General features: G+C 49.3%; 1 protein-coding gene across 1 annotated transcript in view; it reads right to left on the reverse strand.

Moving 5' to 3' along the window:
- The window catches only part of TBX4 (T-box transcription factor 4), a 31,676-nt gene extending 10,388 nt beyond the window's left edge, over positions 1-21,288 (reverse strand). The window contains exons 1-4 of the mRNA XM_030462467.1: positions 21,133-21,288; positions 20,103-20,197; positions 9,007-9,126; positions 7,282-7,429 (exon numbers count right to left, since the gene is read on the reverse strand). Of these exons, the coding sequence (XP_030318327.1) occupies positions 7,282-7,429; positions 9,007-9,126; positions 20,103-20,197; positions 21,133-21,288 (519 nt within the window). The remainder of the gene's footprint in view (positions 1-7,281; positions 7,430-9,006; positions 9,127-20,102; positions 20,198-21,132) is intronic.
- Positions 21,289-26,877: the final 5,589 nt, after the last annotated feature.

Here is a 26,877-nt window from a genome sequence, read left to right on the forward strand (position 1 = left end):
GGAGAGGAAAAGGAGAGGAAAGGAGAGGAAAAGGAGAGGAAAAGGAGAGGAAAAGGAGAGGAAAAGGAGAGGAAAAGGAGAGGAAAAGGAAAGGAAATGTAAAAGAAAGAAAGAGAAAAAGAGAAAGAAAAAGAAAAAAGAAAAGAAAAGGAAAAGGAAAGGAAAAGGAAAAGGAAAAGGAAAAGGAAAAGGAAAAGGAAAAGGAAAAGGAAAAGGAAAAGGAAAAGGAAAAGGAAAAGGAAAAGGGTGGAAAATCCTGAGAAAAGATTCAACCTGAGCTCAGACAAATTGTTCCTTATGAGGGGGCCAAAATTGGTATTTTTTTAATTATTTTTTTTCTCCATCCTTTTTCATCTACTGTCAGCTGAAATTCATGGAAGTGTTTCCTGAATGCTCAGAACAGCACTGGTGTAGACATGACCTTCCCTTCTCCTTCCCTTCCCTTCTCCTTCCCTTCCCCTTCCCTTCCCTTCCTTTCCCCTTCCCCTCCCCTTCCCTTCCACTTCCCTTTCCCTTCTCCTTCCCTTCCTTTCCCTTCCCTTTCCCTTCCCCTTCCTTTCCCCTTCCTCTTCCCTCCCCCTTTCCTTTCCTTTCCTTTCCTTTCCTTTCCTTTCCTTTCCTTTCCTTTCCTTTCCTTTCCTTTCCTTTCCTTTCCTTTCCTTTCCTTTCCTTTCCTTTCCTTTCCTTTTCCTTCCCTTCCCTTTGCCCTTCCCTTCCCCTTTCTTTCCCCTTCCCTTCCCCTTCCCTTCATCTTCCTTTCCCCTTCCCTTCCCCTTCCCATTCCGTTCCCTTCTCCTTCCCTTCCCCTTCCCTTCCCCTTCCCTTCCCCTTCCCATTCCGTTCCCTTCTCCTTCCCTTCCCCTTCCTTTCCCCTTCCCCTTTCCTTCCCTTCCACTTCCCTTTCCCTTCTCCTTCCCTTCCTTTCCCTTCCCTTTCCCTTCCCCTTCCCTCCCACTTCTCTTCCCCTCCCCTTCCTCTTTCCTTTCCTTTCCTTTCCCTTCCCTTCCTTTCCCCTTCCCTTCCCTTCTCTTTCCCTTCCCTTCCCCTTTCTTTCCCCTTCCCTTCATCTTCCTTTCCCCTTCCCTTCCCTTTCCCTTTTCCCTTCCCTTCCCCAGCAATGCAACCACAAAAAGATGGGACCCAAGAGATGTAAATCTGCTTTTCAAAGAGCTCCACTGAGTATTTTCTGACCCAACTATTTCAATTCCACCCTGGGATCTATTCATCCCAGGAAAAGCAGCTCCCTTTTTTTTTTTTTTTTTTGTTGCAGACAATGTAAAACTTCATGTTGGGCTTTATAATTTATTTGGCCACCACTATTTCTCAAGTTGGCTGTAAAACATTTCCCAAAATCAATGGTTAAAAAAAAAAATAATAAAAATAATAAAAAGGGAGTGAGGGGGGGTAGGAAATAACCTTCCTAATGGATATTCTTTTAGCAGGAGACTTAGTGATGTGGGGAGGCTGCTGCCAAGGAGGCACAGAAACCTCATCCTGGCACCCAGCAAGGAAACTGCTTGGCCACAAGTCAGGAAGCAAACAAATGAAAAAAAACCCAAAACCTTCTAAATAAAAACTGTGGAGTTCTGCAGGCTCACTAGGACATGAACCTCTTTAAAATGCCTGAGTGTGCCTGACAAGCAAGGCCAGAAAAATGCTAAAATTGAATTAATTCAACCCCCAGATCAGGGGAAATATGAAGTCTGTCAGTGATTATCATATAAAACCAAGTCATAAATGCAGAGAGAAAGAGCAAAGTCATCAGCATGGAAGAGGAAAGCCAGTAAATGGAAGATTTGGGTCATGAAAAGCAGGGATATCACTTGAAATGCTATCACAAGTGACAGAGTGACAGACCCTCTCTGTCAGAGTGGTTCCAAAGGAGGTTTATCAATATGGTGATAGGAACTTTATATTTATAAATATAAATATATAAATAAAAATAAAAATAATACAAATATACTATTATATTTATAATATAAAATAATATATATGCTTTATCTTTAAATCTCAGGATATTACATCTCAGAAATTAAAATAACCCCCACATGAAGAGCAGGTGAAGACCAATTAAATAATTGGTGAAGACCAATTAAAATCTCCATCAGCAGCCAAGGAGGGAGGAAGGTAGAGGGTATGTAAGGTAACCAACTGTGCTGGGGAGTGGATTCATTTCAATCTTTACTGTTACTTGTCCCAATCTCTGCTTCTAATCTTTATTGATTGTCTTTTTTTTTCCTTCTTTTCCTGCAGGGCTCTCTCTACGTATTGTGTTTAAAAAAAAAAAGGAAAAAAGAAAATAATTTCCAATTGATCTCATCTAAAGCCTGCCAGAAATCCTGATGTGCTGCTCTCCCTCTTTCCAAGCTGGCCTGGCTGCAGAAACCCCTGAGCAAGGCTGATTCCTCTGGCAGAGGTTTCATTCCAGTGGAATCATGAACAACACCAACAAAGCAGAACCCCTGACGTGCTGTGCTTGCTCCACACCTACAAGAACTGGCTGTGCATGGCTCTGTGTGTTCACAGCCTGCCTCAAACCAGGGCCCTGAGAGCAGGACAGCCTTTTTTTTCCAAATATGTTGCAACTGGGGAGATGAGCTTCCCAGATGCTCTGCCATCCTCAGCTTGGATACTGAAAAAAAAACCCCCAAAAAAGTCCTGAGGAGAAAAGTCCCAAGCAAAGCTGAGCTCCTGTGCCCTCCTTGAGGCTGTGCCTAAAGCTGGCACTCCTCAGGGCCTCCCTATTATATAATGAGTGTAGAATTAAATTTAAAAATTAAATTAAATTAAAATCTGCCCTAATTAACAGCCCTTTGCTGCAGCTCTCATGATGCAGGACTCTGCTTAATGCTGGGCACCCCTTGAAGCACATTTACATGTATCATTATGTTCTTTTATATCCATTATCACTTCCTTTGGGTACATTGCTGCATTTTTATCTCCATTGCCTGTACCCCAGCAGCAGGAGGAGCTGTGCCAGGAGGCTGTAGCATGTCTGCCACGGCACCCCCTGTCCCCCTGCAATCCCCTGGCACCAGGACTGGGACCCTTCCTCAGCTACTCAAGCTCAGGACAAGCTTTGCAGGGGCTCCAGGAGCCAGGGTTGAGCATTCTCAGGGGTTATTTTGGCTCTGAGCTACCCTCATACTCCAGACACCACAAACTGAAAAGATGATTTTTTTCCTTCAAAGAAGCAAAAACACCACCTTGAAGCAGGAGAGGAAGAAAAGCCCAACAGCAGAACAACAAAAAAAGCCTGATTGATTAATCAAAACAAATATCACAATATTACTGTGATCTGAGCCAAACCCCCTCAGCAAACCCCCCCTGTGCCCCTTGGGTAGTTTCACACCCATCCTGAGCATCCCCCCCATGCTGGGGCCAGGAGCTCATCAGCCATAAGGACCATCTCAGGGGCACCTTCCAGCCCCCTGTTTACATACTTCAACCCTCTGAAGAAAGTGGAATTCCATTTATCACTGCAGAGATATTCATCAGGACTCAATATTTCCCCCCTCCCCGTGCCTGAACCAACCTCCAGAAAGAAATCCAAGTCTTGTGCTATCCTTTCCAAGAGAGAGGCTGTTTCTGTGTATCACCTCTGGCTGTTAGAACTTGCAGTGATGCAGCCTGGCTCAGGATGCAGCACTCAGTCCTGGGTTTTTTTCCCTGGAAAACACAGCTAGGTGCTTCCCAGACAGAATACCCTGGAAATGGGTGAGATGTGCTGGCCTTGTGGGCACCTGAGAGAGGATCCCATTATCTGCAGCTGCCTCTTATTCACCTGCTCTAGAGAATCACCTGTCCCTCACCAGCCTGAGGCTCAATATCTCAGCCTGATCCTCTTGCACATCAAGATCTGAGAAGGAATAAATTAAGGTTTGAGACTCAGCATCCCTGGCTCACTGCACTTGCTTTATGATCAGGGCAGAAACATCACAGTGGCTGCTGATTTCTTGAGCCATTCTCAACCTGAGTATTTCTCAGTTGTTAAGCCTGGGGTGAAAGAAACCTTTCACAAGCTGAAAAATCCCCCCCCCAGAGGAAAATATCCTGATAGGGTGGGCACCTGCCACAAAACCTGCTCAACAGGAGGGTTTGCAGGCACCCAGCAGAGTTCTGTGTTTTCATTTCTGATTCCAAAGCTGCACATTTTTAGCTGTCTGAATTGAAAAATCCCTCCCATACCTCTGGCTGCAACCACTCAGTTCCTGCAGCAGAAAACTGGCCAGTGGAAGGAGCAGGAGGGAGGTTTGGGGACAGAAGAGGAGCAGCTGGGGGCTGGGTTTTAGGGGCTGGGTTTTAGGGGCTGGTGTCAGCCCTGCCATGCAGCATCCCCTTCTGCCAGCCCTGCAAATAATCCTCAGGCTAATTCCAGGGATTGCAGCAAGGGCTTTAGCTCCACAGCTTGTTAATTAAGCTGATTAATTTACTTATTTTAAGCCTCAAATATACCTACACTTTATGAACTCCATGAGGCTGCATGTCCCTGATTTTAACCAGCACATGAATTTGGGGCATGAATCCATTTATTTGTTGAATTAATGTGGAATTTCTGCCTGTCTGGTTTTCAGGGGAGATCCCAGAAGCCACACTCAGAGGAGCTGCCCCCCACCTCATGATGGGATCCCTCCCCTCACAGGGGCTGCTCCTATGATGGACCCCAGCATGTTCCACCTGCACCTCTGACCATCAGCCCAGGAACCCAGCACATCCTTCCTGCAACACCACACACCCCCCAGCCTGGGGACCAACACCCCACATGAACTGGTAGGAAAACTGGAAGATCTTCTTTGTTGGGTTTTTTTTCCTCCCAAATGAACAGGAGGAAAACAATTATTAATCCAAGAAAGAACTATTCAGCACCAGGATATTTCTCTGCATGCCTTCTCCCCACTTCCAGGTGTTTTTTTTTTTCTCCAGTTTGTTTTTTCTTCCCAGACAGAGCTCAGGGGCTGAAGGGGATTAAAAAAATGCTGTGAGCAAGGATGGGCTCTGCAGAATTTTGGGAAGTCAGGAGGAGCTAGAGCCAGGGGTGGTGGGATGCAGGTAGGGAGCCAACACCTGGGGGCACCCACAGTGCCAGGGAGGAGGAGCTGGCGTGGCTGCCTGAACCAAACCAGAAAAAACATCACCAGCAGAAATGCAGAAATCATCCCCCCCCACACGTGGTGCTGTGGTTTGGAGAAAATCAAAGACAAAAGGAGACAGCAGGCAGGCTGTGCTGGAGCAGGGGAAGGCAAACAAACCCTGTGGCTTTCCTGACTTGTTTTTCTTTGGGAGCTTTCAAAGAGGCTTTGCCATGGCTGGGAACAAATTCCTAGAAATGTGAGGCTGGTGTTATTCAGAAGGTTTTCCCTGCACAGGAAGGGCTGGGGGACCATGTTGGGCTGGGCACTGCCTGTCCCAGGACCATCAGCTCCCCCTGCCCTGGCAGAACAGTTCTCATCATGAAGAACTGTGAAATCCATCCTTGCCTGGTAAAGCCCAGCTCCCTGCATGCCCAGCAAAAAGCAGAGTTCCACCTCTTTTAAAGTATTTTAGATTAATTTAGAGGCCTAACAAGGAACTGAGTGAGAAGAGGCTAAATCCCACCTAGCCATGACCCTTAAAACAGGTTATTTCAGGTATTTTCCCAGCAATGTGAGACCATGCTGGTTTGGGGGCAAAGCTCAAGGGGGCTGAACAGGAGCATGACCACTACACCATGCTGCAGGTATCACCCCAAAACACAGACTTCTCTCTGGGTCAACAAGGAAATCTTGTGGGAGGACAAAGAAGCTGGAGAGGTGGGGTGGGAAACCTATTGTTAAAATTCAGTGTTAAAACTGCAGTGAAAAAAAAAGGACAAAGTGGGGAAAAGCCAACGCTGAAAACTGCAAAACCAACACTGCACATCCTGTTTGGTTTATGGCCACCTCCAACATCCTGCGTGTTTTATGGTTTACATTTTACAACATAAACAGTTAAGCTACCCAGTTAACCAAGAGAAAAACATGGGAGCACAACAAAACAAAACAAAACAAAAAAAACCCAACCCAAGATGCCACGTGCAAAGCGAGCAGTCTGCAGGGCTGCTGACACCTCAGTGTTTGGGGCCTTTTACTGGGTGACCCTTGATGCTGTTGTTTTCCTCACATTTCCGTGGTGCTTTCCCCCCCCCTTAAAGAAGAGTGAAGGGGAGAGATGGGCTGTGATTAATAACCTGGGCATTAACTGACCCTGATGAGCCTTTGAAGTTCACACATGTTCCCCTGGGGTCAGTAGGTTGGGGAAGGGGATGGGTTCCTGGTGCTGCTGATGGCTCTGAACAGGGCTGGGTTATCACTGTGTCATGCTGCCAGAGCACAGCTCTGCTGGCTTTGTAAAGTCCAAAAGTTGCAGAAAAATATGAACACAACAAAAAAAAAAATGTTTTTTTCCACAGTGTTTGAAGCTGATGGGGTCACCCTGCCTCTGGAGTCAAGTCCCCAAAACTCTGTCTGATTCAGCTGTGTCAGAATCCCACTTTCTGGGATTTAGGTGGCATCAGGACAATTGACTGCCTGGGAGAACCTGCTCCTTGGAGGTTTGATGCATGATCATTCTGAGCAAGACAGATCCCCCCCTGGCTCCTTCTGCAACCTTCCTCAGGACCTTTTCACAGCTTGGGAGACTGGCAGGTTTGTGTTTGATGATATTTGTGGCAAAAAACACACTTGATGACACAAAGTAGATTCTCTTACCTGGGGTACTAGGAGGAGCTGGTTGCACTAAACCTAAAAGGATTTTAAACTCTATCTTCCAGCCAGGTTTATTTTTATGTGACTTTCAGCTCAGGCAGTACAAACCAGACAGGTCCATATTTTTATATGCATTATCCAAGTGCTCATTTGCCTGGCAGGCTGGAAGGATCTTTGTTCCCAGTTATTATTACAGGCACTGCAGCAGATAACTCTGTCCTTCCCCTTTCTGCATTTGCAATACACATGAATTAAGATTTTCCAAATAAAATACTTCATCTTTTATAGGGCTGCCAAAGCCAGCTTGGAAAATATTGAGTTTATGCAACCTGTTTCTACAAGTTGTGTATATACACACAGCAACAGCCGGGCTGGAAATCCCACCCAGCAACCCCTCTCCCTCACCATTAAACACTCCCCACCCCACTGCACTGACAGCACAAAATAAATATTGCTCCTTGTTACTAAATTAACCACAACAACCCATCCAGCCTCCCAAAACAGACACAAATTCAGCATCTTCTGCCCACCCCAGACCCTTGCAGAACATCTCTCTTACGTGGCCAAAGGGATCCAGGTGGTTGTTGGTGAGCTTTAGCTTCTGGAAGGACACCAGCTGCCTCATCCAGTGAGCTCCTGTGGCTGGGGAGTCAGGGTGAACATACAACCTCCCTGGCATGGCTGGCTCTGCCTTCCCAGCCACCATCCTGCAAAAACAGTGGTCACAGATGGCATCACAGTGGTCACCAACCCAGCTGGAAGAGAGATTTTAATCCTTGAACTCAACCCAGAAACCCTCCTGCCAGCCTCTGCTGCTCACGGGGGTTTCCAGGGCTCTTGGGTGACCCTGTCCCTGCTCCCCCCCCTGTGGCATTTCCTTGGGGCAGTGTCTCCACATGGCACTTGGCCAAGGAGGAAATCACCTCTGGGTTTTTGGAGAGGATGAAGCTTTTCAAAGGCCATGGATGGTCTCCCACACTTCCTCAGGAGAAAGTACCTGGGAGTAGGGGTGCATACTGACATTGCTGCCCCTTCCCAGCCATGCAGGGCTCCCACAGCTCTGCTGGGAAAGGGCTGCTCCCCCTCTGGAGCACACAGCACCCCCTTCATTCCATCCTCCATCTCCCCTCAGCCCCACATCACCCCAGAATCTCTCCTAGCCCCAAGGCCCAGCCATGAGACCCCACCTAATGGCAGCTCCCCCATTACTGGGCATTGTTCTCCTCTTAGAAACCACCAAGAAAAGCAGTTTTACCAAAACCAACAGAAACTTTCCAGCAGCAATAAAATTAAAAAGGGGAAAGAGCTCTAGGGCTGGCAAGAGCTAAATTAAACAGAGTTAACAACTGCCATCATCTGGGGCTTAATGGGTCAAACATGAAGTGGTGGCCGTGCCACAGAGGCCCTCACTCCAGGACAAAAGGGAGGAGAAAAGGGATTTTTTAAAAAACTAGAGCAGCCCTAATGTGCAAGTAAATTGTTACAGATTTATAGGATGTCACCAGGCTCCTTCCCATCCTCTGAAGTTTTCCATTGCTCATCTTTTCACCAGGCAGCAGCTGGTGGAAGGGGTTGGGAGAAGCTGCTGGGCACCTTTGGGGTAAAAATCAGCAGAAAAAAACCATCCTCTCTGTCTCTCAGGGTAAGTGACTTTACTATTGGAAAGGAAAATTAAGAGAAGGAAACTCTGGAGGAAGAATAAATTAAAAGAAAAAGACTCCAAAGCAAATCTGGCAAAGGGGTGTGGGAGGGGGTATCTCTGCTCCCTGCAGCTGCTGGCTTTGCTTTGGAGCTGAGCTCTTAAAAGCAAAATATTACTATAGAAGCAGGGAACTGAAACCTTTTCCTGACACAGATACCTAATATTTTTAAAGGCAAACCAGACCATTAGATCATCCAGTCCCACCTCTGGTGCAATGCAAGCTGTGGCTTCCCCCTCCTACACCTGCACGTGGCCAGACAACCTATGCTGGGTCTCAAGCATCTCCTCTGGGATCCCATCTTGAGTGCTTTGGAAACAACCAATCCACACCCCCCACCAGCTGCTTGTTCCAGCAGTTAATCTCCCAGCCTGTTAAGAATATTTTATTTTATATTTGTCTGGTTTTAACTTCCAGCCATTGGCTCTTGGATCTGTTGCTGCTCCACGAAAGCAAGCTCTGGGCTGCTGGCACCCCTCCCGTGGGAAGGTATTTATTTCTCTTGGTTTCTGAGTTTGCACAGCAAACAGTCAATCCAATGGCAATTTTCTTGTGGAAAAGGAAGCAGAGAAATGGTCTCTTACCATTTATTGTCACAGAATTTATACCGGTGGTCATCAGCTGGGACAATGTCAATCAACAAGATGTACTTGGTCTTGGGGTTCATCCCAGTCACTTTAACTTTGTAACTAGGAAACATCCTCCTTGGGGAAAGCAAAGGGTGGACAGGTTAGTGAGTGAACTGCTGAAAACTTGGAGAAGTGCCTCAAAAGACAGATCCACCATGTGATGAACTCAGGACAAACCAGCTATGGAACATCATTCCTGCTTCTGCATCCCCTGGGGGAAACTCACCCCAGAGCTTGGGCTGCAGAGTGCAACATGGGGTACCAGGGTGTCTAAAGGGGGGTTAGAGCTCAGGGCCAGGAAAAATTGGGTGAAGAGAGAAATATAGGGAGCATCAACACATCTCTCCTTATGGGAGGCTCAAACACAGAGCCCTGGTGACCCCAAGAGAATCAGATGCAGCTTTCTTGTTGCCATGAACTAGAGTTCTGAAGAAACAAAATGCTCAGAGCTTCCTCATCCACACCTTCCTCAAGTCCATGGCCCCAGGTCCCAACCCATCACCTCCTCACACAGCAGCTCAACCTCTGTCCCATCTCACCAGGCTGAAACCTGGGGGTTGGCAAGGCCTGGGGTTAAAACCTGTGGTGCTGCAAACAGCTACTGCTCCCCCTTCCCAAATTCCCCAAACTCACAGCACTGCCACCAAAATACTGTGGGCTGACCAGGGACTTTAGCAACCAACACCAAACAGGAACATCACAGTGTTATTAAAGAACATTTCTATATTCCATATCTGAAGAACCTTTGCAATATTAATGATTTTTTTAATAAAATTAGTATATACCATCACAGCCTGGCCTTGTGCTCTCATGGGTATGGACACTGCCCTGGTCTTCCCAAGCCCATGAGACTGCCCCAGGAGCCAGGATTTGCAGGCTCAGACACTTTACTTCCTCTGAGCAACTATTTTCTTGGCTCCATCTTCCCAACCTCCTCCTCATCCAGTAAAAACTCCAAGTCAATTGAGCAAACTTCCCCCCAGCCTTCAAGCAACCAGCCAGGACAGAAAATTCTCCTTCCCACCAGTGTGATGGGACAGAGGATGAGAACTGCTACAACCTGGTGTCATTCTCACTACCCTCATGGTTAAAGCCCTAAGTTCTGATGCTCTTTCTCCATCAGACATCAAAACCACTTTGTCACCCCCTCCCCTTTCTATGCCCAGGGTCCCATGTATAAGCTGGAGGCTGCAGCACCATTTTGTCACAGCTTGGGGAGAAGGCAACAAAATGGGTCCTGTTCAACATCCTTTCAATCGACCCTTTTAACCACCCTGCATAAATTCCAGATGTTTACCATGTAATTAGCCTGGACTAAAAAAGGGTTGGTTTACCCATGTCCCTATTTGATTTTCATTCATAAACTCTCTGCTCCTCTTAACCTTGTCCTCCTACAGGTAAGCACCTGGGTAAATACAGAAGGACATTTCAATTTAGGAATACACAGCCCAATTCACACATGGGGGGGAAATAAAAAAAAAAAAACCACCTCTGTGAGGAATCCAATCTGAATGCCAAGATTATTTTTTTTTAATTAAGCCTTAAAATGACATCTAAAAAAAAAAAAAAAAAAAAGAGAGAGAGAAGAAACTAATTAAAAACCAGAAATTAAATGGATGTGATTTGACAGTCCCTACATTCTACCAGGCCACTGTCCTGCACTGGGGGGGGGGGTTATAACATCTAGCTTCTGAATTTCTTTTTTTCTCCTCAATCATTTCATTTACTGTAGTACATCCAAGCTGCTAAAGTAGCCAGACTGATATATTGTAAATGTTAAGTGCTTTTTTAATGGCATTTAAAATTAAGCTTCAGCATATGGAGTTCATATAGCATGGACATGCCTGAGTTTATAATGTTCTTTAGTATAGCCCTCTAAAATAAATACAAAGAGCCAAAGTACTACTATAATATATACAGCTGAAATTCTTTAAGGATAACAAATGGGGACTTGCATCTGATTGAAGGTGTTGCTTAACTTCCAAACCCCACAGTATCTTGCAGTGGTAGCATTGTGCTCAGCAGACCCCACTTTGCCAACTTTTCCAGAAAAACAGAGGGATAGACTTTAGGAATTTGGATGTGCAGGGACATTTCATCATTATTATTAGCTGCTGCATTTTGGCCTTAATTTAAAAAAAAAAAAAAAAAATTAAAAAAATGCCACTAACATGCTGTCCAGGGACTTGTCAGTTTAATTTTTCTTAATGAAAACATATTTCTCAAACCCTTGGCAGAGACTCATTTAGTAAATATCTCTTTGCAGTAGGATACAAACATGGGTTGTGCATTTCTGGTGGGAAGGCATGACAAATTGAAGAGCCAGGGCCAAGTTAATACAGTCAGAGAGTTTTCTTTTAAAAAAAAAAAATTAATTAAATAAAAAGGCAAGAGAGAACACACCTAATACCATCTCCTCACCCTTTAGAACTAGCCTTGAGAGAGGGGGAGCAGAAAACTGGCAGCTGCACCACCTATGCCTACAGTGGCTCTACACAGCTCCTCACCAGCCCTGGGATGGAGCCAAAAACCTGCCTGCTTCCCCCAAATTCCTGAAGGCAAAGGAGCTACTCACAGTTTTACACTCAGTAGTAACTTTACATAACCAAGCTCTCTCTCTGCCAGATCTCCCGGGCGGATGGGCGGCTCCGGGGAGGATGCTCAGCTTGGCCATGACAATAGTTTGTGTCATCACCCATTGCTCAGGGACCAGAGGTGGCAGAAGAAGAACCCAATTCTGCAATTCAGACCTTGCCAAGGTCTTGCCAAGCTCTGGAGAAGCTCAGCACAGGGTTGGTGGGAGGTCTGAAGCAAGAGCTGGGCAGAGCCACATTGCTTCCACCCTCCTGCCTGCCACTGTGTGCAGCTCCAAGTGTGGGGAGAGCTTCCCTGCCTGGAAAAGGGTTGGAAAAAAATGTCAATTTGGAGCTTCCTGGAGCAGAGAATCACAGAATCCTTTTGGATGGAAAAGACCTTTAAGCTCATCAAGTCCAACCATCAACCCAGCTCCCCACTAACCCGTGTCCCTCAGCACCACAGCTACACATGAGGGGCATCTGCCCCTCAGTGTCACCTCCTGCATGGAGCTCTGCTGCACACACACCCAGCTCAGGGCCACATGAGCAGCACAGAGTAAACCAACTACTAGGTGTAGTTTAAGGCACCAGTACTCAGGAGATTCAAAGCAACAGCTCCTGGCATAAACAAATATTCCAAACCTTCTGTCCCCTCCCTTCAGTCCCACCCAGGGACCATCCAGACTCCTCAGCACCACCCTTATGGTCTCCTCAAAGCTCTCTGCTGGGTTTAGTGGCTATGACCAGGACATTTTGTCCTCCCTCCTTGTCCTGGCAGGGCCATGGAGCTGCTGTGCCCCAGGAGCACTTCCCACCACCCTTGGGAGGGGAAAACTTACATTATTTTACATTTAGATGAGCGAGTTGCCCTCAAAGAAAGCACTCCTGGGAGAAAAGCTGTGGGGACTCAGTCCTGAGCCAGGAGAACATCAGATGCAGCACTCAAACCCCAGGCTCTGGTACCCAGGGGAGGGCAGAAGGTTCAGCCCAGCTCTGGGGACCACGGGTGGTGGTGGGAGCAGGACTGGAGTCACCAGGGCTTGGCACCTCCCTGCCCCAGCCCCAGCTAAAGGCTTCCTTGCAGCTGAAATGTAGCAAAACCAGTAAAAGCCAAGAAAATAAACAAGCAGCACAATTCCGTAGCCCTCCCAAGCTTCAAAGATGATGTGTGAGTGAATTATTTGTTCTGATAATGAAGCAGTCGTTGCTGAGCTAAGTTTATGCTAGGCACATTTTATCTCTACATGATATTCACAAATTGTTTTAAAATGAACTGTTAGAATAAGCATCTCTTGTTTATTTATTTATTCTATTACTATCCAATCCCCTTCACCAGGGAGCAGTTACTGACATGGAGCCAAAGCTCCTATTATGTTCAAACAAAGTTTAATTGATGTGTAATTGGTGGGTTGGAGTTGGAAGGCAGTGATAAGAGGGAAGCTTTGCTTGCTTTTGGGGCAGCAGTTCCCAGCCTCTCAGGCTCCCTGGGCTTGGCCAGTTTGTGGCCATCTTTCCTTTTAATCCCACACGAGCAAGCCTGGTCCTGGAGAGATGGCTCCCAGGTCCTGTAAAGTCTTATTTCTGAGGGAGGGACAGCAATCCAGAGCAGCCAGAAAAGCCAAGAGTTGATCCAAGAGCTCAAAGCCCTCCCCAAGGCACCAGCTGCCCCACCACACCATGGCCTCTGTGTCCCAGGATGATGCTCTGGGACTGCTGGGGGATGAGGTGGCCTCTGCATCCCCCTCAGTCTAAGGGGGAACAAGGATTTGATTTCATTTTCCTTGGCCAGATGCAAACATCATTTCTGATGCTTATGCTTTTTCTTTTCTCACAGGGTAGGCAAGGAAGCCATGGGGAACTCAACTGGAATTTCCATGGAGAAAACTGCATGAAAACAAGACCCCCAAGTTTCAATCATTCAGAGATTTCCAAAGCCAAAGAGTGATTTTACAACCCTTGGTTTTAGGGTGATCAAATAAAGCAACATTTGCATTTTCAGAAGCTCCTGCACCGTGGAAAGGTGATGCTTACAGCAGATCAGGTTCTAAAAGGATCAGAAGAACAAGGAATCACTCAGTGTCTTGGCTAAGAAGCCATCTCGTGGCTGGAAGAAGCTGCTGGGAATACCAGGATGCCTCCAGGGATGATTTGCCCGAGACAGATGATGTGCCTGCATCCCTGATGGTGCCTGAGGTGGCCCCAAATTCTTCTTGACAATTGGCCATGGCTGCTGAAGGACACTTCTCCTCATCTTCAGTGCTGGGAGGGGAAGCAATGGTGTGCAGAGGCTTCAAGAACCACGTTTCCATTCTGATGACCTTTTTTCTTTTTTTTTTTCCTCATTTCCCTTCTCCTGACAACCATTTCTCCCACTGACTCAACGCATCTTTAAAAAGAATATTCTCCGGGGCAGCTTAAAACAAATTTGGGGATGTCAGCTGTTTCTTTTAGCCTTTTAAACGGCATTTCCTTTTTGATAGATTCTTGCTTTCAGAAAATACTTTCAAGAGATCAAAGAGTTTTCCAACAGGGTCCCATTTTCCCAGTGTATTCTAACCCTCAGTCCCTTATTTCTCTTATCACCCACGCCACTCCGCTATGACGCTCTGTATACAAAGTAAGAGCAGTTAACTTTGAAGTGCTGGATTAGCCCATGCCAGATCCTTGCCTCAGAATAACAAACAATACAGGTTCAACAGGAGTTCTCATCACTAGTTCATTTTTCAGCCCCAAATTCACTGTCACTAACACAAGCAACATTGAACTCTCAGTCTATGGACAGATAGGAGAGATTTATCTGGTGGCAGGACCATGACCTAGTGATGAGAAGGTCAGACAGTTAAGGGATTTTGATATTTTGGAATGGTGAGGTTGTCTTTTTTTTCTCCTGGCTAGTGCATCTCGTTTTTAAATAAAACATTGTTTCTCACATACTTGAGAACTTGGTCAGCTGGATGGCTGCTTTCATGGTCTAGAAGCATTTCCTCTCTTTGCCCCATGATAATGTGAAACACAGGCAGGCTTCTTGCTGTGGGATGCTTCCACATTGCTTTCCTTTCACCAGAACTACAGTTGAGCAGAAAAGGTCCCAACTTGCCACTGGCATCCTCCAGCACCACAAAGGGACCTCTGAGAGAAGCAGGACAAGACCATGGCCAAGTGCTTGGTGCAGCAGCATCTCGGGTAGGTTTCCTCCCTCAGTGATGCAGCCCCTCCAGCTCCAGGACTTTTGGAGGAGCCATGGACAGGCTTGGCATCAGGGCCAGGCTGTGTTTCCCAGCTCTTGGTGTGGAGCAGAAGATCCCCAGCCCTGTGCCCAGGAGCCTTCAAGCCAGACAAAACCCAACCCCAACGCTGGTGGAGGATCTTCCCCAGCTCCTTTGGCTTTGACCAAACCCATCCCTGAGACCCTGACCAGTGCAGCTGTGGCTCCAGCCTAACTACGAGCAGGGAAAGCTTTGGGAACACCCTTAATCATGAGCAGCCCAGGGTTTGAACAAATAAAAAAAAACAAAGCTTGCTCTTTGAAGACAGACACGTACTAAAAACTCCCAGCCCCATCCCTGCCCCGCTCGGCGCGCACGAGCTCCGGCTCCCCTGCCAAAGCTGTCGACATCTTTGGTAGCCCAGCCAAGAGCCATTGGAGTTTGCTCCTGCTCCTTTCTCTAACAGCATGAATTTGCCCTAGCAGAGTAATTCCAGGACCCCAAATTTAGGACTAAGCAGATCAAGCATTCCTTAAATGTCTCTTTTATTTCCAAGCTTTAAATCGATGGGTCGCATTCCATCGCTGATCTCAGATATTAAGGTTTGCTTTGGGATCAAAAAAAAAAAAAAAAACCCAAAAAACCTTTAACAGAGATTCTTGTAACTGCCTCAAAAGATTCTGGACAAATATTTCCCTTTAATTGTAATGAGAACTGGGCATCCATATGCCCTACAGAGCCATGGAAAATTTAACTTTTAAAGGATTATTCACAGAGGAAAGCTACACCAGCTCAGCCAAGGCATTTATACTTCTTCAGACCTTGATGTCCTAAAAAACTAGTTTTATTTTGGTTTACTAAAGTTGATTAGGACCAGATTTTTTTAAACTGAAATGAGCCACTTTTAAAATGAAACTTGAACATATAAAGGGGATTTGAGTCTTTACCACTCGTGCAAACTGCTTTACTGATTTTTTTTTCCCCCCCTCTGCAGTATTTTCCTTACACATGCTTCTTAAAACCTGCTACCATAAAAACTGAGGCTGTCTTTGTACCTGTGCACATCCAGCCAAAGCTCCATTTCAGTATCCCAAGCCCCCTTTTCACATCACTGGGATGCTTGTGCTACCACAGAAGAATTACATAGTATTTTCTCTCCACAAAACTGTGAGCAGACATCCTGTGACCTGCTATATTTATTTTTTTTTTTTACTGATTAACCATAAACTGCATCAAATTGTTTGTCCCTGGCAATACCTGGAGAGAAGCTGCAACGCTGCCAAGACTGGCACCTTGGGGGAGAAAACTGGGGAAGTACTAGAGCTGAATGAAAACTAACAGAATGAAGGAAAGAAATCCTGAAAGATGGTGTGAGCAGATTAACTTTCTGCAGGAATAACATTTGGAAGAGGAGATTCCACCAAGAGAGACAAAGAGATGTTTGCAAGGCTAAAAAAAAATCAATCAGTACATTATGGTTGTTCAGATAATTAGTAGGACAGGGAGTGAGGGGGTGAAACTGGACATTACAAGGTTATATTATAGGGTTATAATGAAGTTTTTCATGTGCTTTCTGTTTCACCAGCCCCTCCGAGAACTTCCTCACCCTGCACTGGCTGAAATCCCACGGGAAAGGTGGGATGGAGCCGGGACCGGGGATGGCGGGTGCTGCATCCCCATCCTCTCTGTCTGCAGGGATTTGATGGATTGGATTTACCAGGACCTCAAAGCCTGGAAAACGCTGGGGATTGCTTAATAAATCGAATTACTTTTTTTTGGAAAAAATTATAACCTGGGTTTAGAAATACAGGAGCTACCCGGGACGGGGTGAGGAGCTGCCTGGAGGAGTCCGCTGAGCTCCCAGCCATCCACACACTGGGGTTTCAGCTGTAAAGGGCGGCAGCTCCTGATCCCCTCTGCCTTCCCCCCCCAAAAAAAAACCTCTCTGCAAAATGCCAGCACCTACAGAAGCCCCCGGGGCAGAATTCCCTCCTCCTTTCCCCGGTTCTGGCATCCCCCGGGTACCCCCAGCTCCAGGACGGGGCAGTTGTTGCCCTGTGTTTCATTCAAACTTTAAAACCCACCAAGAGAAAAACCTCCGGAGCAGAAATTCCTAATTAGAACAAACCTCGAATAGGAAGAACAAGGAAAAAAAAAAAAAAGGTGATTTATGGAGCCCAGCACCCCATCCTTTGGGCAGGATTTTACGTCTGAAGGAGGCGAGTGGTTTTATGTAAAGTTCAGGGAACTTTGCTAACATAAACTTTTTATCTTTTGATGAGCCTTTTAATATAAAATAATCTTTTTTTTTTCCTTTTTCTCTCCCCTCCCACAACGAAGCAGCCGTACATTAAAAAGATAGCGAGTGCATTTTAAAGATGTTTCCACTTTATAAATCAAGCTTTCTTGGCAACAACATGATTTCTATTTCAATGCTGAGCTTGCTGTGTTCTCCTAATGTCTCCTACAGATCAGTCCTAAGAGGGAGTAATAATCCCCCAAAGTAATTCTCAGCCCTAAATTCTCAATAATTTATAGTTGGCTTCTTCTCTGGAGCTCTACAAAGAATAAACCCAAGGACTCCCCCTCTCTACTCCCTCCAAGTTATCAATATTTGCCTTGTTTATCCAAAAAGGCTATTTTACACCATTGCCATGGAATTAACGCTTCCGCTGAGCTTTACATTTCCTCTCCATCCACTGAACTTGTCGTTAAAGTCGCTGTTTGGTTTTTTGGGGTTGGGTTGGGTTTTTTTTTCGTTGCTTGAAATTTCCAAATCGGGCTTCAATTTCTTTTCGGTTGTGCCCCTGGAGGTCAGACAGCCCGACTTTTAAGTGATTGCAGCTAACTGCATTCAGGGGCATCTCGGTGCCTGCTGGGAGGGGGATTAGAGTCCTAATTAGTGCCTGCAATTAGCCGGTTTCCCTCTTCTCCTTTCCCCCCCTCCCTTCCTAACGCTAAACGCAAGTGCATCCACATCTCCATTAACCATCCTATTTTTAATTGGCTCAAAAGGAGGTTTATTGTTGCTACTTTTTTATTTAAATAGCTGGGGTAAAATCAAACCTGCACCAATATTCATTTCATCCTCTGTCTGACGATGGATGGGATGTTCCTTAGGGCTGCCCTGGGCTCAGCTCGGTTCCGAAGGATCAGAACAAAGCTATGGCAGGATTTCAATTGCTCCGCTTTTCTGCCTTTCCCGTGCTAATTATTTAGTGGATTTTTTGCTTTCGGTGCTGCCGGAGAACCCGGGACAAAGCCGGGTCCTGGTACCGGCGGGTGGAACCGGCCGTGGGCTCCGGGGCTTGACAGGTTTGGACTCATTGCTGACTGTAATTAAAATATTACCCTTAATTTTAACGCCACTTGCAGCTAGGAACAGAGAAAAGAGCTTGAAGGGATTGTTCTGCTTGATCGGCATTCCCAACGTTTCTTTTTTATTATTATTATTAATTTTTAAAGTATTTCTAAAACAATTAAAATGCTGTCAGCTCGCTGGGGCTGCACCGATTCGTCAGAACTGGAGAAGTTGGCTTGAGAACAACAACAAAAATACCCAAACACAAAAAACCCCAAGCAAAAACCAAACCAACCAAACAAAAAATAACTAAAAAAAAATAAATAAAACAAAGTTTTGTATATCTTGGGGTCTATCCCCTCAGTCCCACCCTCCTAAAGGTGCCTACGTGTGCACTGCCCAGCCAAGGAATGCGGGGCTGAGCCCCATCCATATGGGTTTGTTTAAACAAGGCACCTTCGGACTTCCAAAGAGATAACGAGCACATTTGGGATGCTTAGGGTCTCGAATTTGGTTAAAGAAATTACACATCCCGCACAGACACACTCAGATAACTATAAATTCAGGGTGAAATATCTGAGGTCTTGATCCCCTGGTCTTAGGTAGCAGAGCCATCCAAACGAATCCAGCTCTTCACATCAGCAGAGGCTGCAGAACGAGCCCCGCGATTTTAGGCACCAAAATGTAGGGAGATAAAGACAGAGTTACCTGCACAAGCACTTCATAAATACCCGAATAAAAAGAAAAACAAATTGCCTCTTCTCCAGTGGGAATAAGGGGAATATCGTGGTTATTCCAGTCCTACACTGCCAGGGGAACAGAGAGGCGAATGCGCAGCACTCCCCAGATCCCAAACCGGGAGCTGAGGTCTGGGTCTGGCAATGTGAGGAGAAAATATTCCCTTCCTCAAGTCCTCCGGATGCCCCACACAAAGAATCAGGGACCACGGGGAAAAAAACAGAACAAAACAAACCCCAAACAAACACAGACAAACAAGGAAACTGCATGGATATCGATTCTGGTTTGTTTGGGGGGATTTTTCCCTGCTTTTTCCCCATTATTTGCATGTCCTCCAGAGCTCTCTAGCACGATGTAAAATCAGGCATCGGAGAGCAAGGCAGAACCACACAGGTGGGGTGGAATTAAACGGATTTTAACACCTAGCTCTGGCAATTTTGCTTTTCCATCAGTAGCGATGCGAGCCCGCTGCCTGCGGAGCCGGGGAGGAATAATTCGGTGCCCATAAATGGACCTGGCAAGGATTTTTTTAGGAACCATCTGCCGGGCTGGGGATGCTCTGAGGTTTAATTAACATGAGGTTAATTAACCTGAATCATCCCATCTTCCACCTGAGCAGCCCGGGTGGGAAGGGAGCCCCAGAGAAGGGATGGGTTTCCCGCGGAAGAAAACCGGGTGGATGTGCTGAAAGGGGGTTAGATTTGGTAAAAATAAATCATAGTTTGTTTCCAAAGGAAGGCAAAATATATTTACACAGCTAAAATGATAACAGTGGTGCCTATCTCTCAGTTTTGGGATGAAAAGCAAGAGTTTAAACCTATGTACTGCTAAAACCTTGGTGCAAAGCGTGAGCACAGATCTCGCTACCCTGTGCAGAGCAGGGGAGTGGGGTTTGTTTTGGGGAAAAAAATCTAAAATCAGAGCCACAATCATGCCAACATCTTTTATATATATATATAAATAATAATATGAAGCATTACCAAAGAGAACTGGGACTAAATGTAGCAAACTCTTTCCTGCAGCCACAATCTCATCACCACACACAAACAAACCCACGCACGGTTTATGCAGAAAAAAAAAATAATAAAACACCTTAATCTTATTAAAACCTGCGATCTCAATAGTAATTTTTTAAATGCCTCAGATTACAATAGCTCTGCAAAACCCAGCCTCGGCAGGCAGGGACATTTCATGCAGCTGAGAAGCAACACGTGGGGAATTTTCACTAACCTGCCTGCTTTGGTTATTATCATTTCGGTGCCAGCTTCATGGAATTTCTTCCATAGCTCCTTCTCATGGAGATAGACTTTGATATTTTCTATTGTCTGGAAAAAAAAATAAATAATGAGAATAGCAAGAAATGAGTAAGAAAAACCTAGGAGAGAGATTGGGAAGGGCAGTGGGGAGGAGATCGGTGGCCGCAGCCCCAGGCCCAGCACCTCAGCCCAGGCGCCGGGTGAAGCCACATCAACTCCGGTCCTGCCTGCGCGGGAGGAGGATGGAGACCCAAAAATTCCACTGCCCTTTGCCAAAAATAAGAGAAACAAACTGAGGCCGGTTTTAATTGCAGACTTTCACATCCAGGCAGGACACGGTAGCCAAAAGGATTTTTCTTTTTTTTCTTTTTTTTCTCTTTTTCTTTTAATTTTTTCCCAGGGGTTTCCATACCCCGATGGGACAGACTGGCACCGCTGTCGCCCTGAGGCTCCCAAAAAACAAGATCAGGAAGAGCCGTAGGGACACCCGCGGGGACACCCGGATCCACTGAGCAAAGCGCGCCCAGGGGCCGCGATTTTTTCCGCGGACCGGTTCGCGGTTCCTTTACGCGCAATGAAGCGCCGGCCGGGTGCGGGAGGGCGAAGGGAGAGGAGCCTCAATGTGCTGAGAGGCAGTGGAGGGACCCCACGTTTTATTTAGCGGGGGGAAAAAAATAAAAATAATAATTTAAAAAAAAAAAAACAAACAAAAACCGAACGAAACCCACTGCAGGGCCCGGTCCTGCACGATCCAAAGGGCCGCGGTGGCCGCAGATCTGCTCCTTTTCCCGACCTGTCACACCCGACGGCAGGCGCGGAGCGGGCTGATTTGAAAAAATAAATTAATTACAAATAATAATTTTTTTAAAAATGCGGCATCTCCTATTTCCTTTCCTCGTCGTGGCCGAGGGGATTCGTGGTGGCGAGGGGCCTGGCTCCGGTACCGGAGAGGGAAAGCCCAGGGTGCAGCCGTGGTGCAGGCCGCGGGGCCGGGCTGTCCGTACCTGCTCGGGGTCGGGGAGCTGCGGGCTGCTGAGCGGCGAGCTGCTCCCCCCGGCTACACCCAAGACGGGGGAACCGGCGGAGGAGTCCGCATGGCCGGGCGCGGGGGCTGTTGGAAACCCTTCCTCGGTTTCAGACAGGCTTTTCTCCTGGAGCATTTCCTTCGGGAAGGAGAGAGGCTCACCGTTAGCTCGCACAACCGGGGACCACGTCCAGTCCCTGCTTCCCTCCCTCCCTCCTCAAGCCCCAGACAAGGCCACCTGCGGGGTCAAGCCCTCCCGGCTCAGCCCGCTCTCCTTCCTCAGCCAGCGGCACTCGGAGAAACTGGGACATGACACCCCCGGCCCTCGGGGAAAGCCACCGTGCCCGGGAGAGCCGGGCCGGACCCGCCTGCCCCCTCTGGGAGACACCCACGCGTGGCTGCGCTCCCGCCTGAGGCCCGAGCGGCTCATCTCAGATGTGTCCGCAGCCCCCCAGCCCCTATCACTTCTCAACTCCTCCAATTCCCTGCTTTTTGCCACCCGGCGGGGAAGGCAGCAGCCGGTACCTCTACCCCTTCCCGTCGGGGCTGAGGGGGCTCCGCACCGGTGCTCGGGGCCGCGGCGGAGCCGGGCGGTGTAAACAGGCGGAGTGCTGGGCTCCGAGATGAAAGGGCCCCTCTTAAACTTGGACGGAGACTGGGAAAAGCCAATAAAGATAAGACCTGACAGCTCCGCCGGGGCTGCCGCGCATCAATCGCGACTTTTACAGCGCGGAGGGACGCGGCCGCCCGCCCCCCTCGACAGACGGACGGACCAGCAGAACGGGCACAGAAGGGTCCCGGCTCCGGGGACAGAAACCGAGTGCTCCACACGGGGAAATGCTGTCAGCCCCCGAACCCGTAGCCCCCGACGGAGGACTCCGGTCCCCCGGTTGGCCACCAAGGCTGAGCGTGGAGGGGGAGAGCGGGGGCTGAGCCCCCCAGCCCAGCCGCAGCGGAGCTTCAGGGAGAGCTTCCAGCCACACGCACTGCCCTGCACCGCAGCATCCCCCGAGAAGGGAGAGCCCGGCAGCCCCCGGCCCCAGCCGTCCGGTCCCCTCGCCCCGCTCCGGGGGACGAGGCAGGCTCTGCCCGGTCGACGCGCGGATATTCCCGGCGGCAACTGCTGACCCGAGGGAGCACAGGTGGGAAGCGGCGACGCAGGAGGGCCCGGGTCCTGACCGCGGGCGGACCCCCCGCTACTCCCAGGGATGAAGCGGGGAAGGGGGCGGTGGCTCCGGCAAAGGCTCTGCAGAGACCCCCCCGCTCCCTCCCTCCCTTCGGTCCCTCCGCACCCCGGGAACTCACACGGCCGGCTGGGGGGGCAGGAGGGGCAGCGGGGGGCTCCGGGCTTCGCCTGGAGGCGGCTGCGGCATGAAGAGCATCCGCGGGGCGCTCAGGCCCGGCGCGGCTCCGCGGCCCCCGATGGCAGAGTCGTGCGGGACATCCCCCGCTGCGTGGATTCACTTTCCCTTGATCTTGACGGAAAATGTTCCATAAAGATCCAGTTTGGGGCCCTTTCGTCTCCCTCCCTCTTTGTCTCCCCCCTCCCTTTTCCCTTCCCCTCCTGTTGCTGACGTTGCCGCTGTCAATCACGTCCCCACAACCCGGGTCTGGCCCGCTCCGCCCGGCCCGGATCGCTCGTCCCGACCCTTACTCCTCAACCACCCGACGGTCCGCACCGGGGGGCACTGGCCGGGGGCACCGGCTGCCCGGACCCCGCACACTGGGCCCCGCTGCGGCCTTCCCCGGCCTGCCCAGCCTTGCCTCTGCTCTGCAGCGGGCCTGGAGGCGAGCGGAGCCGCTCTCTGCTCTGGGGGGAGCCCGGATAGAGGGGACACCCCTAGAACCACCGCCTCCTCCCCAGCGCCGATGGTCCCAAGTGCCCGCCAGGGAGCGAGGCCGGGCTGGGGGCTGCAGCGGGAGCAGGAGGGTCCCGATGGGCACAGGCCGAGCTGGAAGGGAGCTCGGTGGGACCTGGGACCCACCAGAGAGAGGCGATGGGGAAGGGCCGGGCTCAGGCGGGGGTCAGAATTGGGGAGGGGGGCACAGCCTCCGGCAGCTTCCCCAGCCCCGGTGCACCGGCAGCCAAAGTGCCCGTGTCCCGCCGGCCTGGGGTCGGTCCTAGGGAGCCCGGGGTCAAACTCAGAGAGGCCGCCCCGAGGTGAGTGCTGCGGGGGCATAGAAGCTCCTGGCCCCGCACCCTCCAGCCAGAGTCACCTCCTATTCGGGGCTCCTATTGCCAAGCCAAACCCGCAAATCCGTGAGAGAACCCTCTCGGGAGAGACCATGAGTGCTGTCGCGACTGAGCGGGCTATTTCAGCTTTGTCGAGATTACCAAGGCACACACACACCCCACCGCGCTGCTGCCGGCCGTGCTGAACGGGCCCTCGCATTCACACTCAGCCGAAACGCACTCAGGCTCGCTCTCTATCGCGTTTATCGCCTGTCACGACAGCCCCACTGCTGCACAGCCTTCTATCGCTACAGCCCGGCCTGACTCTGCCCTGCATCGCACCTTTTCCGTGGGGAGGGGTGCGGTTGGGATCTGCTTACCCGAACCGGCCGGTCCCGGGCGGGCGCCGAGGTCCCGCTCGCCTCCCGCAGCCCAAGGCTCACAGGGACACCGCCATGAGCCGGCGGGGATTCACGGGGCAGGATTTTTATCGGGGGGGGGGGGGGGGGTCTTGAAAGTGAATTTAAACCCAAACTCACTCCCACCGTCACGTGGTGCCGAAATTGGGAACAGGAGCAGAATAAAACGTAAACTGGGGTCAACCTCTTAATGAACTTTTCCCCACTCCTGCGGAACAAAAAAAGAAAAAAAAGGAAAGAAAAAATAAAACAAAAAACCACACACACATAGGCAAAAAAAAAAAAAGCCCCTCCGGACCTGGGGATGTGAGCAAGGGAGAGACGAGCAATTCCCGCAGGAGAACGGGACCGGCAGCAGGTGAGACCGGGCCGGCTGTGGGCCCCCACGTGTGCCTGCGGGTTCTGGGCTTTGGGGAAACTGCACCCGTCCTGTCCGGTGCGGAGGGAGCAGGGGCCAAGGGGAGCCCGGGGGTGAGGACCCGGCCCGGTGGGGCTGCGGGGAGCCCCGGCCCAGCTCTCCCCTGGAACGCCGCTTCCCCCCCTGACCTACGCGATGGTTTCCGTGGGCTGGAGCTGCCTCTGACCCACGGGATGGACCCGTGCCCCAGAGCCCACCGGTGCGGGAAGGCCGCAGTGATTGCGCGCAGCCGGGCAACGCACCCGCCCCCCGCCTCTGTCCCGCCACCGGTTCCCACCTGCGGGCCGGGGTCTCCACGCAGTCTCCGGACCCGCGGCCGAGCTCCACAAGAAGGGGAATTTGGCTTTCGGCTTTGTTTAGGTGAGTTTCCTCCTCTACCTCTTCCTTCCGCAGCCGCGTTCGGTGGCAATCGCGGACACTGCCTCCGCTTCCCTACCTTAAATGAATTTATTACCCCCCCGAAATTAAAAAAAAAAAAAAAAAGAAAAAGAAAAAGAAAAAAAAGCGGAGGGGGGGAATCCCAGGTAGGGAGGATTGAGGGATTAATTACAGCAAAATCAAGGCCTCCTCTCGGCCCTTCCCGTCGGTGCTGATGGGGATGCTGGAGCAGGGAGCCGTCATGGGGCCGTTCCTTGCAGCCCCGGTTCTCCTCGCTTGCTTTCACCTGCCCATCAGCGGGCTTGGGTCGGGGCGTCCCCCGGGGCTCCCCCAGACGCCTCGGGGTGGGTGCCAGGGTTCGGGGAAGCGGTTTCATCACCCCCCCCGGCTGGGGGACGGGACAGGCAGCCAGGGGTGAAGTGTCCCCGTCGGACTGAGTTCCCCCGGCTGTGTCAGCCTCCCGAGCTTCTCGGAGGCTCCGGCAATTGACGGCGAGGCTCGAAACCAGCCCGACTGTCATCACCCGGCAGATAAACGGCCGGATCCCCGACGGCAGGGTGGCTCCTATTCACGGCTCATCACCGCCGAGTCCCAGGAGCAGGCAGGGGGAGGGCAAGCCCCGATTTCAGGGACCAGCGCTCCAAACCACTCATCACTGTCACCGAGCTCGCTCATGCCTTGGCCCTAAACACCGGCGATTAATAAAAGTTTACAGTCGCTTTTCTCCAATAATTACACTCAGCGGGCTGGGGAAAAAAAATATAAAAAAAAAAACCAAAACGAGCAGGCTCGGACCTGCGGGGATGCTCCACCGCGTTCCCTTTGCCTCGCTCCTTTTCCTTCCCAACAAATCTCGCTTCTCTTCCCACCAAGGAACCTGCCAGCCACGGCGGAGGCGAGCGGAGAAACGAGCCCCGAGCCCGCACCCGGTAACCTGCGGCCGAACCCCGCAAGTCAGGACCGACCCCGGGTTGCCTGGGTTGGCACAGATTTCTTGGCTTGAGCGGCAACTCACCGGCTTACAAGACCGAGAAGGGGTTGGATGGATGAGGAGTGTGCAAAAGTTGCTGAATTTGGCCGGTTTTAAGGCTGGAAGAACGGAGAGGTAACACGGAATTATACTCGGGAGGGATCACCCCGCATCGGGACCCGGGCTTCTAAACAGAGCCAGCGCCAAATTTCTAATAAGTGTGTAATATGCTTATTTATACCATACAAGGACTTACAAACCTCGTTGTGCACAGCAGCTGGGTCATATTTCTTTACCCTTCCATTCCGCGGGCTCTTTTTTTTTTTTTTCTTTGCCAAGGGACTGGTACCAAACACTCCTGGGCTGAAAGGAAAACACAAAATTAAATCGCAAAGAAACGATGACAGGAAGAAGCGGGTAAGATACGGGCTGACACGAGGCCCTTTCATCTTCAGCATCTGCCTAAAATAAATGCATTAAGGGGGGATTGAAAACACGCAGGATTTTAAATGCGAGTCGTTCCCCGCGTCTAAATCGTTCAAGGGGATTTTCCCGCATGGATTTGCCTGACCTGGGAACGTTTCTGGGCTCTAAGGTTTTGGTTTAGAGCGTTAAGTAAATATTTTAAGGAATGGTTTAAAACGTTGTAAACGAAACGTGTTGCTGAGCCTTGCACCAGGGTCTGCTACAAGCGGGTAAATCAAACGAACAACCACAGCTCGGGTTGGTTTTTAAATATTTGGGGGGATATTTGACAATTTTCTCCCAGCCGAATCAAGTGGATTTGGCTCTGGGAATTTCAAGCAAAGCCACGAAGGGTGCGAGCAGGCAGCGGTCCCTCTGGCAGCAGCAATAATTAAAAAACGAACGAATATTCAATGTACCCAGGCAGGGTTTTTAAAGCTCAATTATTTTACAAATAAACGGAAACAATTGTGGAATTGGTTTAATTTTTAAAACTAATTTCTGCCCGAATGCTCCGGGTTTTTATTTTTTTAATATGCCAGTTCTTGATTTATTTTTTTTTTTAGTAGCATCAATATTAAATTAAAAAAGGAACATTTCAGGTCCATTGCACATTTTCTATGGGACTTTACTGTGAGCTCGGCAACAGTTTGTGTAAGAACCAATAGTCCAGAGCTTACTAAATGTCAGACTAAGAATCTCCCGTGGTCTTTCCTAGCCAAAGGTCTGATTTAAATTCAATATCGACCTCCCCCCCCCCAAAAAAAAAATGCTCCATCTCCTTTGCAAATCCTTTTTTTGTTTTTTTTTAAGAAAAAGAGCCCTAAAGCTGCAGTGTGCTGGAAGCTGGGAGCAGAAGGTTGGGGCAACAGAATAATGGTTTAAAAAATAATAATACAAAC

Source organism: Calypte anna, chromosome 19, assembly GCF_003957555.1.
Source record: "Calypte anna isolate BGI_N300 chromosome 19, bCalAnn1_v1.p, whole genome shotgun sequence".
In the NCBI taxonomy this organism is placed as follows: domain Eukaryota; kingdom Metazoa; phylum Chordata; class Aves; order Apodiformes; family Trochilidae; genus Calypte; species Calypte anna.